The 19,928-nt window shown below is 51.3% G+C and overlaps 1 protein-coding gene across 1 annotated transcript; it reads left to right on the forward strand.

Moving 5' to 3' along the window:
- The first annotated feature begins 5,886 nt into the window (after nucleotides 1-5,886).
- CSPG5 (chondroitin sulfate proteoglycan 5) lies at nucleotides 5,887-19,335 on the forward strand. Its single transcript, XM_057554015.1, has 5 exons — nucleotides 5,887-6,156; nucleotides 6,839-7,973; nucleotides 10,776-10,964; nucleotides 12,905-12,980; nucleotides 19,152-19,335. Exons 1-5 carry the CDS (start codon nucleotides 6,060-6,062, stop codon nucleotides 19,311-19,313), a joined length of 1,659 nt encoding a protein of 552 aa, XP_057409998.1. The 5' UTR covers nucleotides 5,887-6,059; the 3' UTR covers nucleotides 19,314-19,335.
- Nucleotides 19,336-19,928: the final 593 nt, after the last annotated feature.

A 19,928-nucleotide genomic window follows, 5' to 3' on the forward strand; every position in this document is an offset into this window, starting at 1 on the left:
TTCTAGTCCCATTCTCTGCGTTCATGTACCAGTTTCTTCATGTGTCCCAAGAAGAGTCTAAATATTCAGCCTCACCTGGTCTTGGTCATCAATTAATGTTCAGTGGTGCAGGTTTCCTGACTGGCTGACCACCTTCTCACCTTCATGAGGCTTAAGGAACATATGGTTGATGTGCCTTGCCCACTTTTTATTTCCATGGTCAAAGTGGAGAAAGATGAGTGGAAGTTCTCCAGGAAGGGTGGCCAACATCCTGGCACCTCCAAGAGAGGAGTAGTTCTGCTTGGTGCAGTAGAGAATGTTTGTCAGGTTGCAGTTTAGACAGCCTCAAGTTGGAGGCAGGCATTGAGGGCAGATGATTCTGTGAACTTTGATACGCTCTCATGGACAGCCTTTGAGCACCCACGGGTGCACGCCCTGTGCAGAAAACAGAAACCAATGCTTTCAAGATGCTTGTGAACCCAATGGAGCAAAAGAAGCGGATTCTGTGTCTGCCAGGAGGTGAAAACTTGGCTCTTCATGGAAGTGTGCCACCTGATGGTGCTGTGCTTTCTGACCTGTTCGACTCTTCCCTCTAGTAAAGAGTGCTAGAGCCAGCTGGGTCTCACAGGACTCCTACACTTCCCTCAAGGTTATGAGGAAAGTTAATCCTTGATTCAATCTGAAGACTGGTTTATAAACCTGAGTGTGAATTCTTTTTAGAGCACACCAAGACATGTACAATTAACCAGGTTTCCACAGGTTCCTCAGATCCTTCCTGTGGAATGATTCCCCCAAATGCGATTAAGAACAGCAGTTTTCCAACTTCAGTGCAGGTCAGGATCACCTGTAAGTTTAACATACAGCTTCTGGGCCCTATCCTCAAAGCTTCTGATTCAGCAGGTTTGGGGTGTGTTCTGAAATTTTGCCTTTTTAACAGATTCCCAGGACATCCTGATGCAGCTAGTCATGGGACCACTCTTTGAGAACTACTGGTTAAGAAGATTGTATGGTAGAGCAATCTCTCTGCAGTTCCTGACAGTCATTCTGTGAGCCCGTTAGTCTAGTAAACATTTGAGAGCCTACTGTGTGGCAGGCACTAGAACTTGGATGCAGTCATTATTACGAATAAGGTAAGGCAAGGCCCCTGTACTCCAGGCCGCTTACATTTTTGTAGAAAAATGGGGGATAAGGTATATGGTCTGGAGGATACCAGACCATAAATAGTTTAGATAGTGCTAAGTGTTCATGAAGTAAAAGGAAGAGTCTATTCAGTTGTTTTCTGGGGGACAGTGTATATTAGTCTGTGAATTGGATGTTCTTCCATGATTTCTGTCCTGCGAGGTTTGGTAACCTGAGGGTTGACTTTCATTCCTGAAAACCTCCATCTGAATAATCAGACAACTCTTTCATCTGGATACCCAATGCCAACTAACCCCTGTTCTTTCTGCAAACCTCTGCCTGTGATTTTTATTATAAAGCCCCTGCTTTCTACAGTTCCAAGAGCATAGCTGTTATTCAGTTGCTCCACTATTGAAGGGGGACTTCTTCCTGGGAACAATGTGAAAGCACCTTGATCCCCTGTTAATGGATTATCTCCACTTAAGTCATCTTTCAGAAAGAGATGGAAAGATACATTCTTGAAGGAAATGCTGCCTGCCTTCAAGCCCAGGACGCTTGACGTTGGACCTCCTTGTGAACAGCTCCCCTGAACTTCATTTCCCTGTGGCTCGCTTTAGCCCTGCTACTACTCTTGTCATTAGGAAGCACCTTTGATCCTGAACTCCTTAATACAGAGCTGAGACAGGACTGCCATACCCAAAGGGTGACTAAAAGGGTAGAAGGAGAGAGTTCTATAAATCAACCTAGACAAAGTTTCCAAAATTAATTATAGCTACTTCTCTCGGACCACCCATCCCTATTCCAGCTCTCATGGGACCCCAGCGGAAGAGAGCCTTGTCTTGTCCCCCGTCTTCTTGCTCCTGGCCTGCCCTGTAGAACTGGAGCCATCTTTACTCCTTACTGCCCCCAGAGGCCTTTCCAGGCCCCTCCAAACCCATGAGGAGCAGCCAGGTGACTGATTTCTGGCAGCCACCTTACACCACCACCTACCCCTAGGGTACGGCCTTTGCAGGCCTCAGCAAAATCACCATGCCTGAATACAGTACAGTCACCACTGCTGTCAAACAGCTGTGACACGAAGGAAAACACCTCCCACTCTGGTTCTGTGGCTGTCTTCCCTCACTATCAGGTGGTCCTGAAGGGCTTAGGAAGTGGGCGGGGCTCTTGATTTCTTTGGCTGGTTTGGCCCTGACACTAATGGATTTCCCACGGCCATCCAAATTGACTGTGGCATTCCTTGTTCCAGTCTGCATATTCTGCGGTAGCGGTGGGGTTCCCGAGAAGCACTTAGGTTGCCTGCTGAGGCAGCAGGACTCTTCTGCAAGAAGACAAGCCTGGTTGCTCCACGTCTGAGGCTGTGTTGACATGTGCTGTGTGGCTTTCTCCCAGCTGACTTGGCTTTGGGGTAATGAAGTTCAGGGGACTTGCCAATTTTGTAGCAGACCCACTCCCCAAACAAGATGACCGCTTCCAGGTTGTAATGTCTTTTTCTAAGATGAGAGCACTTGTGCAAGTTGAGAATCCAGAGCTTCGAGAGAGAGGAGGTGGTGGTCAGCACAAAGAACTCAGGCCCCTGCCCCTTGGCTCTTCCCTTCTTCTGGTAAAGGTGCAAGAAGGACCATTCCCAGCAGCCCATCACTAAAAATGTCAGAGCTGACTGCCCTGCAGCCCAGAACCCGGTATCTCTATGCAGCACATTGGCAGGAAAGAAGCCATGCTAGATGCCCCTTTCTGACTGATACAGGACGTAAGTCTGGACTGCTGTGTTGTACTCTGTTAAGAGAACACAGCATTAACTTTTAAACACCCCGGTGGAAGTGGTGGGCAGGGAGAGAGGCTGGACTTCCATTCTGCCAAGTGAGGCCCTACCTCTGCATCCTGATTCCTCTTCTGAAATTAAGAAGCAAGAATGAAAAGCCTCCATATTAAAATGAAAAGATTTGAAATTAAGATCTTAGTTCAAATCCTAGCCTTACCACTTAATTAGCATGATCTCAGCGTCCATTTGCAAGTGTGTAAAATGACCAGTAAAACATTAATAGTATGGTTGTGCAGAATAAGACAAATTAGAGCACTAGGAAAACTAAAAACTCAGAAAAATGGTAGTGGTTACTACTGAGGACTTAAAGCCAGGAACTGTGCTACTTCCTGTTGAGACTGAAGTATGCCCCCAGCCACAGCAACAGGAGCAGCTATGCCCTGGACAGCAGCCCCCTGGCGAAGTCAGTGGCTTTCTATGCACAGGGCGGCAGGCTGTAGCCATGGCAATGGGCCTTGTGCCTTCCTTGGTACTGCCAAACCCAGTGGGAACTTCAGAGGCATGCAGAAGCCATTGCCTCAAAGCATCCCTGATGCCCAAATGCATGAGACTTGAATGTGGGGACATGGGTGTAAGCTCTAGAGAGAGGTCAATTTCCCTTTCACTCTCCAGTTTCTATGCCTACCCTAGTAGCCCTTGTGCCCAGAAAAAAAAAAAAAATCACATTCATTTGACACTGTATGGTTACCGCTTTCACACATGAGACAGGATACTGACTCTCCCAAGGTCACACAGATCTGATGCCGAATCCTGCTGTTGCAGTCACACTCCACTGCCTTGACGAGCTTCTGCTGTCTGTCTTGTGGAGGTGCCACCTAACCAGGTGTGCTGTGCTCGGTCCTGAAACTGCTGGTGAGATCTGCTAGGGAGGATCAGAATGAAACTGAATGGCAACAGTTGAGTTAAAATCCCCAAATGAAGAAAGTAGTAACAGAATCTGTCTCCAGGGAAGGGAAGATGGTCATTGAGGAAGGAGATAGTTCATATTTTAACTTTATTTTATACCATGTGCTTGTTTTACTTAATTCAAAAATTGAATTTAAAAGGATATACTTAAATATTTAACAAAGTATATTAAAATGAGCTAATAAACTGGGGTAGGTAGAGCTTTAACAGAGGGTTGGGAAAAGGGCCCCCATCCAGACCTTTCTTATGAAAAACACAGGAGTGGTTGTCATGCTCTAGGCACCAAAGGACCCATCTGTGAGGCTTCCTTCCCACAAAGACTGGCCTCAGGAAGGAGGAGGTAGGCATGTACACCAAGGTCCTCCACTCTGACAGCCATCACCCAAGAGTCAAGGAGACACAGAGAAGAAGAGCAACACAGAGACTTGTACATAAGGCCAAAAAAAAAAAAGCTACAGGAAAGCAGAGATGGTGTTGGAGGGTGCATTAGTGCCTCTGTGGCAACAGGCAAGTGCAAAGTCCTGCCAGGCCCTCTGCTCAGAAAAGGTTGTATTTCAAACTGGTATTTACTCTCCCAGTGGCAACATGAAGCCATGGAAAGAGCCTCAGCAAGTCCGCCCCTTTGCAGGAAGCTCCAGACCCACGGTTCTGGGGTGGGAGTATGATGGTTGCCATTCATTCATTTATGCCTCCTCCCCACCTTAGGGAGCCTCCCTCTGCACGAGGAGCTGTACACTCAAGTGTCTTGCAGTCCAATAGAGAATTGCTGTAGACAATGAGATCAGGGCCAAAGTGTCTAACTACTTGGGTCAGGCTGAGAAGGCTTCAGGGATGGGAAGGTGATAGGAACTGAGCTTTCTGAGTTAAGGAGTTTGCCAGGCAGACCTGGAGAGGAGGGAACAACCAGCACAAGCAAGTAGACTGCAGCAGATCTAGTTCCAGTGAGAGAAACGAGGTTTGAATCAAGGCAACCCCATCCAGAGACATGTACGAGAAAGAGATGAGGAAAATCTCCATCTTGGTCACTTACGTGATTCCCTAGTGACAGAAATGAGAGTTTCTCAAATACCAGAGTTGCCACATCTCGAGCAGTGACCCCAGATATCATTTGGGTTACCAGAAGATCAAGAGGCAGACAGTCGGTTTGGTGGACAAATTAGGTGACTCCCCAGCAAGCAGGGATCCAGAGATGAGTGGTTTTGGACGGCAGAGTGAGCTTTGGACAGGGCCCACAGACTTTAACACGTGGCCTGGCGTCCGCGTGTCCCCAGGCCGTGATCCAGGCCGCTAGCGACTACCCACCAACCTGAGCTTTGGTGGCCCGGGACACATGGTGGGGGGGGGGGGGGCAATGTATCCTGGAGAGGGAGGAAGGAACCGGCATTAAAGGCCGAGAGGGAAGGCATTGTAGCCACAGTTCCAGGAAGGTCTTGCCCCCTGCCCCCGGGATGCGTTCCGTCCGGCCTGGCTGTGCAAGGTCGGGGGCTTTGGCTGCAGACGGATTAGGTCTGATCCGATTAGGGCCTGGGAGGTCCACTTCGCCCCCTTGCCTGGCGCTGTCAGCGCCCGTCCCGCCCTCGTGGGGACTCGGAGACCTCCCGGAGACCCTTCTCCGCCCCGAACACAGGGTTGGCGCAGAAATCCGAGAGGCTCCGTGCCCCCCAGGTTTGGCTCACTGCTACACCGCGGGCTCGGGCTTCCGCCCCCTGCGGCCCTTCCGAGCCCCGCCCCGAGCCTGCGGGTGTCTGCGCCCCCGCCTCCTTACTTGTCGCTTGGCGGGTGGGTTCCTCGCGGGTGGGGGCCCCGTGCCAGCCCTCCACGGGGAGGGCGGGACCGCGGCCCCGCCCCGCAGGTCTCCCGCCAGTGCACCTGGCAGCTAACGCCACCCGCGGCGCTGTGCGCCAGCACCCGCGCTACCCAACGTCCGTTTGTCTCCGCATCCGGAGCCGGGGGTCTGTCTGTCCCCCTGGCAGGCGGACTGAGCAGGGCAGGCGTCAGAGCTACGTGCGGCGGGGCGGGCGGGGTGGGGGCGGCGCTGAACGCGGCAGCCGCGGCGAGGGAGGCGGGGAGGCGCGGCGCGCCGGGGACAGCGGCGGACGGCGGTGGCGGCATGCGGCTTCTCCCGTTGCCCATCGTGGGCTGATACGTCCGCAGCACCGGCGGGAGGCGCGGCGGCCGGCGAGCCGAGGGCGCAGCCAGCCGGGCAGACCGCGGACAGCGGTCGGGACGCCGCGCCATGGGTCGAGCCGAGGGCGGGGGCCCGGGTCGGGGGCCGCCGCCGCTGCTGCTGCTTCTGGGGGCCACGCTGGTCCTCGCCACTGGGGCCGCACCGGGTAGGTACCGACAGCGACCGGGACCCCAGCAGCTCTCGCGCCCCACCCTGAGCCAGGGTCCCACTGGCTTCGGGTACAGGCGGAGTCCGCGAGCTGTGGCAAGGGGGCGGGGCAGCGCCTTGCCTGCAGCCCGGGCGGGGGAAGGGGCCCACGAGGAGATGGGGGACTTGGGGGAGGCCGAGTGGTGGGTGGCGGCCCCGACTCTGGTGTGCGGACCCAGGTGTTGGCTGGGGGAGGGGCCTGGTGGGCGGAGCCTGAGGGTGAGACTTCGGGGCGGGACCTGGAGGTGATGGGTGGGCAAGAGGATGCGAGTTCAGGGCGGGGCCCTAAGGGTGCGACTTCTGGGCGGAGCCTGAAGGGGGAGTGGAGCCCCGAGGGTAAGACTTATGCCAGTAGCTGGAGTCGGGGGCCTCCCTGGTTAGACTGCGGGTGGTGTAGGGGGCGGGGCCTTACGCTTGGGGGCGGGGCCTGAGCGAGGAAACGTTTGGCTGGGTGTGTTCCCTGGCTTATGGGGCGGGCTCGGGGCGGGACTTAAAGATGGGGCGTGGCCTTGGGAAATCTTGAAGCTGAGGCTTAGGGCTGGCGGGGGTCTGGGAGAGCAGCCGCGGAGGGGCGGGGCGCAACCCAAGGCCCTACCACGCCCGCTGCCCTGACGCCAGGCCCCTCTCCCTCCCGCCCACAGTGCGTGAGGCGGGCAGAGCCGTCGAGGCAGACAGGCAGGTGAAGAGAGTCCTGGCATGGGAGCCGCGTGCTAACGACACGCGGGAGAAGGCCGGCCCACCAGCAGCTGGGGAAGATGAGACCTCTCGGACTGCGCCAGGCGGCGAGCATGCCGTGGTGGGCCCTGGGGTCGGGCCAGAGGAGGCTCTGGAGGCATCGGCGGCGGTGACGGACACAGCCTGGCTGGAGGTGGACAGCCCAGGCCTGGGCGGAGTGACGGCAGAGGCGGGCAGCGGCGACACCCAGGCCCTTCCAGCCACGCTCCCCGCTCCTGGCGAGGCCCTCGGGCAGTCATCGACGGCCCTCGGGCAGTCATCGACGCCCCCCGCCACCCCCGAGGCTACAGAGGCCAGCGGGCCACCCTCACCCACCCCTGGCGACAAGCTGAGCCCAGACCCTGAACTCCCCAAGGAGAGCCCCTTGGAGGTTTGGCTGAACCTGGGAGGCAGCACACCTGACCCTCATGGGCCAGAGCCCACGTACCCCTTTCAGGGCACACTGGAGCCCCACACGGCGTCAGATATAATTGACATCGACTACTTCGAAGGATTGGATGGTGAGGGCCGTGGCGCCGACCTGGGGAGCTTCCCCGGGTCTCCAGGTATCTCAGAGCACCACCCTGATCCTGGGGGAGAGACCCCTTCCTGGAGCCTGCTTGACTTATACGATGACTTCACCCCGTTTGATGAGTCTGATTTCTACCCTACCACATCCTTCTATGATGATTTGGATGAAGAAGAGGAGGAAGAGGAAGGTGACAAGGACGCAGCAGGAGGCAGAGACCTGGAAGATGAAAATGATCTTCTAGTGCCCACTGAGAAACCTGGTCTGGGGCCCGGGACAGGGCAGCCCACTGGTCGGTGGCATGCTGTCCCTCCACAGCATACTCTGGGGATGGTCCCCGGCAGCAGCATCGCCCTCAGGCCCCACCCAGGAGAGCCAGGCAAGGACCTGGCCCCAAGCGAGAATGGCACTGAGTGCCGCAGTGGCTTTGTGCGACATAACGGCTCCTGCCGGTCAGTGTGCGACCTCTTCCCAAGTTACTGTCACAATGGCGGCCAGTGCTACCTGGTGGAGAACATAGGGGCCTTCTGCAGGTAAGGGTGTGACAGGCAGGTTCCCCGGGGGCTTGTCAGAGAACTCCTGGAGAGGGCATGGGAGGCTGCCTCAGCAGAGAGGGGAATGTGACAGGCACAGTTTCCCAGAGCTTGTGCATTCACGGAAGTCCCAGGTCAAGGGATAGTCACAGCAAATATTCTATAGAATTACATCTTACATGCACTTCCTGTGATCTCATCACTAGGAGAGTTTCCTCAGAAATAAGATTGTGTATTTCCTCTAAGTGTTGTGTCCTTTACCAAACCAGTAAACTATAGAGGCAAAACGAAGAGGTTTTGGGAAAGGCCTTTGCTGGCCTGAGGGCAAGTTCTTGTTGGCGAGTTCTGACTAAACTAGAGGAAGGAGTAGGCCCATAAACGTACTGGGAGGAGAGATAACTGCTGACCACTCCCTCTGAGCCATGTGTGTGGCAGGAGGAAGGCCCTGTGACCCTGTGGGGCACGTGCCTGGGGTGGCACGTAAAGTCACAGTGAAGACCTTCTTGTTGGGAGCAGACCCAGAGAGCAGCCACTCAAACAGGTCAAGTCAAGCAGAGTGTCTTTCCTGGCATAGCAGATGTGGTGGGGTTTCTTGACTTTGGGTAGTGGCTTTGCCCCTCCTACCTTGATTGTTGTCTTCCTGGGGACACCCAATCCAGCATATTTTAAAGACCCAGAGAGTTTAGTGTCAGAGTAAAGATATTGTCTGCAACCACCATCCCATGCCTCATCAGTAATTACCCCATACACCTGCCGTCACAGCAAGGTAGTTAACCTGCTGGAGAGCTCACTGGCTTATTCTGGAAGAAGCACAAGTCCGGGGTGAGCTGGGTGGTTTGCTTGTCTCCATCCTTTACAGGCCCTAGAAGTGGCATGGACGCCTCAGATTCTTCCTGGGACTTGTTTCCACTGGTCCTAGGAGAAGGATTTCTGTAATCTGGGTGTCTCTTTTTAAAGTGTCATTCCTGATGTTTCTTTTTCTTGGTCTCTTTGGAGGTATGTGAAGAATTCAAATTTCTGTAGGTCTTAATGTTCTGGTAGAAGAATAACATACAGAATGCATGAATGCTGTGCCTTTGGCATTAAAGCTTAAGTTCCAGTTCCTTCCTATGAAGTTCTTCTTCCCTATAAATGATCATGACGTTAGCATCACTCATATAGGGTGTGTCCACACAGTTCTGATTGGAGTTGTCCAGCCATTGCCAAAAAGAGGAACTGTGATCAAGAAATTATGGCAACGAGACCTTGCTGGTTGGTTAAGGGCTACCAGGAATATGAGGAAACCCTGGGATTTTGCTCCTCAGCCTCTAGTTGGGGGGACTACAGTAATGATTTTAGCCTGGGAACTATGGAATCTCTGCAAAAATCGTTATCTTTCAACCTATCGGGGGCCTGAGTTTTCACCTTCAAAGTAAGCTCCCCATCAGAGTATGAAATTTGGAGCCCTTGCTGCCTCTGGAGAGCTAGACAGTTCCCAGAACCTCCTGGAGCTATCAGAGGACTCCCAAATGGAAGAGTAAGCGTGTCCTCACTGAGCAGCATGCCTGTACTGACCATGGATCCTCCAGTGGGTCCTGCCTCAGAAGGGCGTCACACAAGTCCACTCCAGCTCCCCTTGCACAGCTTCCATCCCAGGATCACACTGGGCCTCCCTACCAGAGATTCCTCCTCTGGTGGGTACACCCAGGCCCAGCCCTGGCTTGGAAACTGTTTTGCATTCCACTCACAGGAGGCTGCTGAGCCCTTGGTTGCAGACTGCAGCATGCCTTTGTCTCTGTCACACCGACCACTGCAGAGAAATGAGCAGAGCTATGGCAGAACTTCTCTAGAATGGTCGGTTAGAGGGATCTTCTTTCCCCGCCATCCTCCAACAGCCCCCCACGACTGCAAAGGGGCAGTTGGAAAAGAGAGAATTCCCTGCTAACCTCGTATCCCTGCCCTATTCTAGGTGTGGAGTAACTAATTCTTCCATGCAAAATTTCCCCATTTCTGGACCCCTTTCTCTTGTCTGTCATTCACCCTGAGGTTCATGTCCTCCCTCCTTTGCCTGCCTCTGTATCCTTCCACATTTTTCCTCTTTGAAGCAGCCTGGTTCCCATGGAAACAGCAATGTCACTGGAAGAGTTGGAGCCTGGGAATGTCCCAAGGGCAGGAGAAAGTCACTCAACGAAAGGACTGAAACCCACCCAGAGGGTTGATTCTCACTCTGCTTTCATGACAGTTCTCATGGTAATAGGACTGGAAGCTTTAGGGGCAGCACTTTGGGGGCTGCAGAGATAAGGGAGAATATACATCTGTCTTTGTGCTTGTCCTTGTCTGTCGCTTCCTTATTTTTCAGTGTCTGGTTAGCCACGTGAACTAGATGGGACTGCAATGCCACAAGATAGGTTTTTCACGTTGTGTAGGGCGGATCCTACTACTTTGTAGCTGTAGCTCCTGTTGGTCTTGTTTTCCATCTTTTTTTTTTCACCAGAGCCCAGGGGGGTTGGGGCGGTCTGGGGGGTCTGGGAGAATCCTGTGATTATTCTCACTGAGGTGGAAAATGAGGGTTCCCTTCCCTCCTCAAAACTGAGTTTGCTCAGTTTCTCAGCTCCCCGGTTACCTCATTTGTGTCATGAACCTCTTCATGGAATGGTTGTAAGGACAAGGCAACAATAGCAACCATAAGGTCTGCACAGATGGGGGCCCCAAAGTCCCACTAGGAGCAGGCTGTTGAGGGCAGTCCTGGGGTCAGGGGCCAGGACCTCACTGTGGCCACGGCTGCCAGCCCGTCGCCTCAGTCTCGCCCTGTCACCGCTGCAGGTGCAACACGCAGGACTACATCTGGCACAAGGGGATGCGCTGCGAGTCCATCATCACTGACTTCCAGGTGATGTGTGTGGCCGTAGGCTCGGCCGCCCTTGTGCTGCTCCTGCTCTTCATGATGACGGTGTTCTTCGCCAAGAAGCTCTACCTGCTCAAGACAGAGAACACCAAGCTGCGCAGGACCAGGTGAGTCTGTGACAGCCGACCCCACCCCATCTGATCCAGGGATGTGGTCCTGAGGGTTTCTGGCACCTGCTCTCCATCCCTGGTTGTGTTTTTCATACCAAAAATTCACCCAAGCGTAACCATTCCTACACAGAATGTGCTGGAATTGCAGCAGAGGTTAAGCCCCTGTGGCACACTGCAGCTGCCCAGCACCATTACACACACACACACACACACACACACACACACACACACACACACACACACACACACACACACACACACACACACACACACACACACACACACACACACACACACACACACACACACCGCCGTATAGAAGGTGCTTAGAAAAGGTAACCAGAGTATAGCAGCTCCCAACTCTGGTCAAGTAAGTTACTGTGCTCAGTGCCCCACCCCCACCTGACTGCACCTGCTTCCTGGGTCTCTGACAGCCCGTGGCCAGCGTGAGGATTTCGCTCACAAATCAGCATGAAGTGACTCCAGCTCCCTCAGATCTGCCATCACTCAATACCAGCTCCTCCTCAGTGAGAGGGTCTAGCACTGCAGTGCATTGCTTTCCAAACTTGTCAGCCCTTGGTCCAGGCAGAAGAGCAGAGGACTCAAGGAAGTCCTCTTTCCCCCTCCTAAGTAGAATGTGGGGGGTGGTGAGACCCCAGCCCTCACTTTCTCCACTGTGGATTCTAAGGGCCATGTGGGGATATGGAGTCTCATTTCAGCTCTTCTCTTAGCAGAGGAGTGACTGCTGTGCACATGTGAGAATCAGCATGCATTTACCCTTTAAGCCCATGCTTGAACACTCGAATGTGACCTTACACACTATGAGAGAATCACTGTGATCACTAAGCAAAGTAAAGAACCTTCTTAAATGTCACAGGAGTCACAGAAGGAGGAGACTGGAGTTCAGCTTCCTCGGGACCCAAGAGACAATTTATGCAGAACTGCCGCCCACCCCCCCTTTCAGCCTGTTGTCCAAGTAATCCCCTCCCCCTGACCCGAGACTCCCTCCAGAGAACGTGACCGAAGGACTTGCCCCAGGTCCTGGGAAAAGGACAAAACGCCATCTGTTGCTCCTTTGCTGGGTGAACTCGTGAGATGTGCAGATGCCAGCAGCTCTCTGCAGCCTTTCAGCTAACCGTTGTGGGCCTGCAAGGGCCTCTCCATTGTGCCTGTGCATTGAGGCAGGGCTGTATCTGTGCATGTGATCACAAGCCAAGACCCTTGGCTCCTCACGCTGACACCAGGGGGTTGGAGTGGTGGGGAGGGTCAGGGTGGGGATGGGACCACCGATCAGGGCTGCTGCTGATAGGAGAGAAGAAGCAGCTGCCAGGCGAGTGGAGAAGCAAGAGCTGAAGCCCAGGGAAGGGCCTCCTTCTAGGTCGTCCTCCTGTAGCTGGTTATGTGTTTTGTGCAAAACATGGCTCCCGCAGCCCTTCAGCTCAAATGCCAACTCCCTTTTTTCCCTCTGCATACCTTCTTTCTTTCCCAAGCCTGGTTACTGCTCTGAAAATGCTACGTGTACCCAGTGCACTACAGATACTGCTGCAGTTTATTGATTCTAAGATACACTTTTTTTTTCACACATTAACATCTCAGAAACTGGATTGTATCTTACAGTCGCTGGCGTCTTATAACCACTGTTGGCCTGATGGCAGTCATGATGTAGTTGTAATTGTCTAGCATACACAAACGTGGTCATAGCTGTTCATATCATTGTCAGTTCTTTATCTAAAGTCTAAATGAGCCCCTTAAAGTGTGTAATAAAAACTCTAGGTGATAAGAAAGCATTGGATCATGGTTTAAATGGTAGAAGATTTTTCTTAGTGGTGCATCTGTGGCATTTGATGAAATACAGTACCTGACCCATGAAGCTTCTATCAGATTTCGCTGTGATCATTTCACTTACATTTTTCCCTTCTGTCTTCTGTCCTAACCAGCAAATTCCGGACCCCATCTGAGCTCCACAATGATAACTTCTCCCTCTCCACCATTGCCGAGGGCTCTCACCCAAATGTAAGGAAACTTTGCAACGCTCCCCATACCTGCTCCCCCCTATGCCTGTGCCTTGGCTCTCTATGATAATGTTATCTGTCAGGTAACTTGTCTTCTTCACATCTGTCCTTGTGCAGGCTCCAGCCCCTGGCCACATCTCTGGTCCACTTCAGAGTGTGGAGCCACTCTTCAGAGCTCTGAGGATCAGGATAGGGCAGGCAGTTGGGGCCGTGAAAGTGAGAATAAGGGCGTGATGGTGTACCACTTCCGGGACAAGCAAAGTTATACAAAGTACAGAAGATCTGTTTCTAGGATGACACATGATTTTTAGCTTCATCTAGGCTTTAGAAGTCTGATTTTTGTCTTTCTATTTTCTATATCAAGGAGAAAGGCTCAGCTTTCATTGCTAGGGAATTTCCTGCTGGTCATTGAAGCAAATGGTGGTTGCTCTTTGGGATGAGTGGGAAAACCTCTGGGATGGCTGGAAAAACAGTGTCTTTGACACTGTTTTGAGGACCCTAAAAATGAGCAGGCTTATACACATTGGTTACGGCTGAGGTAAGCACAAAACACTTATGGTGAGGTGGAAGCATAAGTCTAGGGGTAAATCTGTCCTTAGGAGGATAGGCTCATAAATATAAGTTGAAACCCAATAAAAGGTCCCAACAGACCATTTTCTAAAGACACTGGCCCAGTGTGTTATCTGGACCAGACTAACCAGTCAAATACTGGGTACTGTCAGAATTTCAGAAATTAAGCAGAAACCATCCAAGCCGCAAATCATATCAGATCCAAACACAAGAATTCTGCACATGACACAGGCTCCATACCTCCAGGTAAATGCATCATTACACAGATAACGGAGTGAAACTAAGACTTTTCAGATGGAAACAGTGGAGTTTAAGAGGAAATTTTGAAGAAGTTCTTTGAAATAATGGGCCATAGAGTATAAGAGCTCACAGGGGCCTTCACAGTCTAGGCCAGTGCTGTCCAGAGGGACTTTCTGTGAGATAGAAAAGTTGTGTGTCTGTACTGTCCACTACAGCAGCCATCAGCTACCTGTGGCTTCAGAACTCTCAGAATGTGGCTAGTGCCACCGTATTGGACAGCACAGATCTAGACCACTGTCTTCTTTTTATAGGTGGGGAAAGTGTAGCCCCAGAAGGGGAAAGAGAGAATAATAGTACATGAGACCTTGATCACCAAATCCCAGAAAAGAAAAGCTTGGCCTGGTGGAGGAGGAGCAAAGGGGTCTATTTAAAATAAGAAATGAAAGAGGCCAATTCAGGATAATTTTTTAAAGTCTTTGATATAAAGGGTAGAGAAAGAACATACTTGGTATGCACCAAGATATTAATAAGTTCAAGATGGACATAATAACCAAGAGAACAACATGTCCTGTAATTGCTGAGATTGGTAACCACTTTAATCAACCCACAAGGATATAGGATGAGCCTTATCTTGGGACACCCTATCCCTACCTTACCAGGCCCCTTGCAGTGATGTGCATTTAGTTGTCAGTTATGGACTACTAGTGAATGATGGCCTGCCACGGGGTCTCTCAGGTCCACTGTCTGATCTGCCGTCTCGTACATGTGGGACAGCAGGCCTGACGCATACAGTGGTGCCTGCAGTCAGGGTGTTTGTTGTCCATGGAGTGCGAGGGTCCTTAGCAAAGTTTCTGACGCATGCATTTCTGGCACCCTTGTTATGTCCACCTTTCCTCTTCACAAAGATGGAGGGGAAAGAAACAGCTCCTCTTGGAGGCCTTGGTTGCATGAGCCAATACAAAGGTTTCTAGTTCTTCTTGTCTGAGCCAACTTTGTGAAAGCAAGGCATTTATCCATGAAAGCTGCCACTGACCTTGAGTTCAGAATATGGCAAAACAGAGGGGCTTCCCTGGTGGTGCAGTGGTTAAGAACCCGCCTGCCAACGCAGGAGACACAGGTTCGAGCCCTGGTCCAGAAAGATCCCACACGCCACGGAGCAACTAAGCCCATGCGCCACAACCACTGAGCCTGCGCTCTAGAGCCCGCGAGCCACAACTACTGAGCCCGTGTTCCACAACTACTGAAGCCCACCCGCCTAGAGCCCGTGCTCCCAACAAAAGAATCCACCACAATGAGAAGCCCAAGCACTGCAACGAAGAGTAGCCCCCATGCGCCGCAACTAGAGAAAAAAGCACGTACGAAGACCCAGTGCAGCCAAAAATAAATAGATAAATAAATAAATTTTAGAAAAAAGAATATGGCAAAACAAAACTGGGATGGAGCAGGGTGGTCAGCCATGGTAGACTCCGCCTGAGAAGGGCCATGGGGTTGTCTGGGCAGCACTCGGGGCATCCGTCAGCGAAGTCGTGCCCTCTGGCTCCTCTTGGATCTTGAGGGCCATTTCCACCTGGCATCCTTCCCTCAGCTTGTGCCCCAGGACACATCCTGTCCTCTCTGCCAAAGCTCTGAGCATGTGAGGGGGTGACTCTCCTGTCCAGCAGGTGGATTTTCTACAAACTCCATCTCGAATTCCCTCCACCCAGCCCAGAAGTCAGACTCGGTCATAGTCAAGATCTTGTGGGCATTGACAGTTAAGACAGTTGCCACTTTATGATGTGGAGCCCTAGCCCTTGCTTCAGCCACCCCAGTGATTGCTTACAAGTGATGCGAGCAGCAGGATGAAAGTGAGAAAACCTGCAGGTGAGCTAGGAGCTGAAACGAGGGCACCTGAGTCAAGGCTGCTCATTTAGTCTCCCCATCCCTCTCCCTTCACCCCTCAAATTTCCTTGTTGGTTTTGGCATCTCCTAAAATTTTGGAGAGTTTTATTTATCTTAGTAGAGGGGTTATTTCTTTTACATAAGTCAAGGAGATTGAATGGGTCATTTTCCTACCCAGTTTCAGTAATCTCTATAAGCCACACTCTGAAAAGATTTCAAACAAACAAACAAAAAAACCCGTGCTGCTTTGGGTCTGGTGGGGGAAGCGTCCATGGCTGGTGTCTGTGTAGGGGGCACGTCCCTTTCCTCTGCTACATGCATCGCTCTGTGCTGCTCCTCGCCTGGGCCCTCTGGACTGACCTGGGGCCCTGTGGCTGGTGAGCCAGCGGCCGAGTGCGTGTGAGTCTTCTGGAGCTGAGCAGCCAGCCTAGGAAAGGAACTTCGGGAGGAAAAGGAAAAGCCCGAAGCTCCTCAGCCCCTGCTGTGGAGGTTTGCCGTTTTCCAGGAGGAATGGTGAGTGTGTAGGAAGCCGGGCGCTCTCCAGCTGCACAGCGTGAGTGAAGTCACCTGAACTCCATGGGCAAACTGCCCAAGTGCTGAGAGCCGCCCTGTTGGTTCTCACAGCTGTGCTGTTAGAGCAATGCCATGGCTGTAACTTGGTCCTCCTGCGATTTGACAGACCTTCCAAGATGTCCCTTAGTGTTTCCCACCGCCATCCCACCCCCCAATTTAAACCTTTCTTACTTCCCAGTCTCTGTTTCTTCCATGTATTTGGTAAAACACTGACTGCCCGCCCCATTTTGATAGAGGCTTGTTTCTGGACAAGTAGGCGTCCAAGCCTGAACCCCTGGCTGAAGGATGCCCATGCGGCTGGGGCAGAATGCCAGAAATAGTTCCCAGGACACAGCCCAGAGGGAAGTCCAGTTCCCTCTGGATGAGGGACTTCCACCAAATCAAAGGCACATAATCCTTCTGCTGAGGGATTCAGCAACCCTAGGCTTAAGAGGATGGAGTTCTGAGGGAAACACTTGGACTAGGATAGCTCCGTCTTGGTCTAGACACGCCCTCACCCGTTCTACATGTTGAAGGTACTTAGCTCATCTCATAGCATTGTCTGGATACCTGTGTTCCTTATTTTTAGGATCTACTTCTTCCTCCCATTGACCCAGAAGGCAGCTTTCTCATCTGTCCAAATCCCATAAGCCCTCACGGTGCCAGTTTTAATTTGGGTCCCCACCTTCATGGCATCACAGTTTTGATGCCCAGGTCTATAAGACTCACTAAATCCACTTTTTTCACATTATGAGAATATCCCTGTGCCCCTGTATCCCCCCAAGGTGTGTGTGATGGGGCGGGAGCAGGGGCAGTTATCTTGAAAAACATGAAAGTGAGTTCCATGCTTGTAAGAGGAGAGGTGAGTACAGGCCATCCTGTTTTGCTTCAAGTTTTGCTGTGATCCAAAGTCCATTCTACTCAGGGTCTCAAGCGATCATGCCCAGCGTCTCCCGCCACACAATACAGAAGTTCTGCCTCATTCTGCTTCCCTCTCTATAAAAAACCTGTGTGTGTGTGTGTGTGTGTTGTGTGTGTGTGTGTGTGTGTGTGTGTGTACAAAATACACAATATATCAGGGCAATCTTTCCATCTCGGCACATATACATTTATGCCATTGAACAGTTTTTCTAAACCTCTGCAAGCAGTGGTAGAAAATATCAAGCGCCTATGCGTGCTGTGCGCAGCTGCCTTGCCTGAAACCTGCCTCAGCACAGAATGAAGTTCATTTCCTCTTGAGCTTGTCTCACTGGAAATGGGGAACATGTGTTCCGCTGTTGTCTGTAAATTACTCCTGAGGTCTTTGAAACTCTATCAAATTGTTCTGTTCAAGCCGGTCTTCTGGGAAAGTGCTAAGTGAGGCTGGAGCAAGGGGCAGGTAACAGTGATTTCTACACGCACAGTACGTTTAAACACCCGTAGCATCCGATGTAGGCCTGGAGCCTTTCCCTACTTTCCAACTAGTCACTTGCCTGACCTAGTGCCATTATGGGTCAAACTCAGTAGCAGGGAGCATGGACAAGAGCTCACAGTTTTTTGGGTTTTTTAAAATTTATTTTATTTATTTGTTTATTTTTGGCTGCATTGGGTCTTCGTTGCTGTGCGCGGTCTTTCTCTAGTTGCGGTGAGCAGGGGCTTGTCTTTGTTGGGGTGTGCGGGCTTCTCATTTTGGTGGCTTCTCTTGTTGCAGAGCCTGGGCTCTGGGTGCACAGGCTCAGTAGTTGTAGCTCGCGGGCTCTAGAGCGCAGGCTCAGTAGTTGTGGCGCACGGGCTTAGTTGCTCCGTGGCATGTGGGATCTTCCCAGACCAGGGCTCGAACCCGTGTCCCCTTCATTGGCAGGCGGATTCTTAACCACTGCGCCACCAGGGAAGCCCAAGCTCACAGTTTTGTGGAGAATGCCCTGGTCCTTAAGCATGATGAGTACCTTGAATTTTGGTTAAAGCAAGAAAGGTCTGAGCTAGCTGATCAGATAGGGACGTTTCCCTTCTTGCCATCCATGAACCTTCCTGGGTAGCTACACGACCTCTTTGATCAGCACAGTTCCAAGCACTTGAGAAAGAACTGAGGCCCACTGAGTCGCACAGGGTAAAATCCCCTCAGGCGGTCCTAAAGGAAAAGAGTAGTGGGAAGGCAGGTGTTGCTGTAAGAGCTCTCTGAATGCAGAGCCGGAGCACTGTGTACTGGTGTGGGTTTCCTGAAAACCTTTAACAAATTCAGTTCAGGTTCAGGAGCTTGTCATAGGGCTGCAGGCAGCACACTTGGATAGGCAGGAGGGCACGGGTACCAGTCAGAGATGGGTTGCGAACCAGCAGCACAGGGCTTGGATTGAGGAAACACCTTGTAAGTTAGCATCTTTTGGTAGATAAATTCTGATAGGAAGAGGCTCACACTTCTCCAGCCTCTAGTCAGAGAACATATATTTGCTGTGGGGAGAGAGGCCCTAATTTTGCCAGGAACAGCTCTGCACCTGACCACAGTCCAGTTTGTGCCCCACTGAATACACCGACAAGTCATGTTCCTGATCAAGACCTTTTTGTGAAAGCAGAACTCAACAAGATGGAGGGCCGTGTGAAGAGGGGCCAGGCAGAGCTCACCAACAGGTGAGGCTTTAGAGGGACCAGGCCAAGTATTAAAAGGGATTGTTTCTCCCCAGTCTCTGCCAAAGAGAAAACCTCAGACTGGCCTAAGTTAAAGGTATTTGTAATGCAATTACCTGTCAAGTTTTCATCTATATCTGGCCAGTGTTTTTGAGAATGATGTTCCTAAAAAGTAGCTGCTAATGAGTCTCTTTGGTTCATTCATGTCTCAGAGCTTTCTTCCTTTTTTCAGTTATGATTCTTTCAGCCAAATTGGAAAATCTGAGATGTTATTTGATCCCTCTACCCACTGTCTCCTTCCCAACCCTCCCTCACCTTTTTTTTCCTCTTTCAGGATGATTCTAATGCTCCCCATAAAATCCAGGAAGCTCTCAAGTCCTGCCTGAAAGAGGAGGAGCCATTTAACATTCAGAACTCCATGTCGCCCAAACTCGAGGGTGGCAAAGGTGACCAGGCCGACTTGGAGGTGAATTGTCTTCAGAACAACTTAACCTAAAGCAGAGCAAGAAGAGAGGAAATGGGAGCGGGGGCGGGGGGGGGGGGCAGGGGAAGAAGAATTATCTCCTCTTGTACAGAGTATTTCTTGTAACCATTTGTTAAACTCCTTTCTTTTTTCTGATCTCATGGCATGCTTTGGTGTATTTTGTACAGGAGGGAAAAAAACACAAAATATGAAAAGAACCTAAAGAGAATTGCATACATTGGATTGTTTTGTCTGTGCTGTCTGTACATTGCTTCTGCTGCTGTGATTTCTAAACCTATGCTGTTATTCAACTGACTTTTTTTTTGTACTTTGACCCACCTTTTTTTGAAATACCAGTAAAAAACAAAGTTCTTGAAATAAAACTTTTTAAAAAGCCATTTTCCTGATGTAATTTTTTCTACTCCCTACCCCTTCTTGTCAGTTTGAGTTGAATTCTTCCCTTCATTAAAGATGTGTATTTATACATGTTTGAAATCCCAGAAATGGTCTATGTATTAGTCTGCTTGAGCTGCCATAACAAAATACTACAGACTGGGAGTCTTAAACAACAGACATTTATTTTCTGAGAGTTCTGGAGACTGGAAGTCCAAGTTCAAAGTGCCAACAGAGTTGGTTTCTGGTGAGGCC

The sequence above is a fragment of the Balaenoptera acutorostrata genome, chromosome 10 (genome assembly GCF_949987535.1).
Source record: "Balaenoptera acutorostrata chromosome 10, mBalAcu1.1, whole genome shotgun sequence".
Classification (NCBI taxonomy): domain Eukaryota; kingdom Metazoa; phylum Chordata; class Mammalia; order Artiodactyla; family Balaenopteridae; genus Balaenoptera; species Balaenoptera acutorostrata.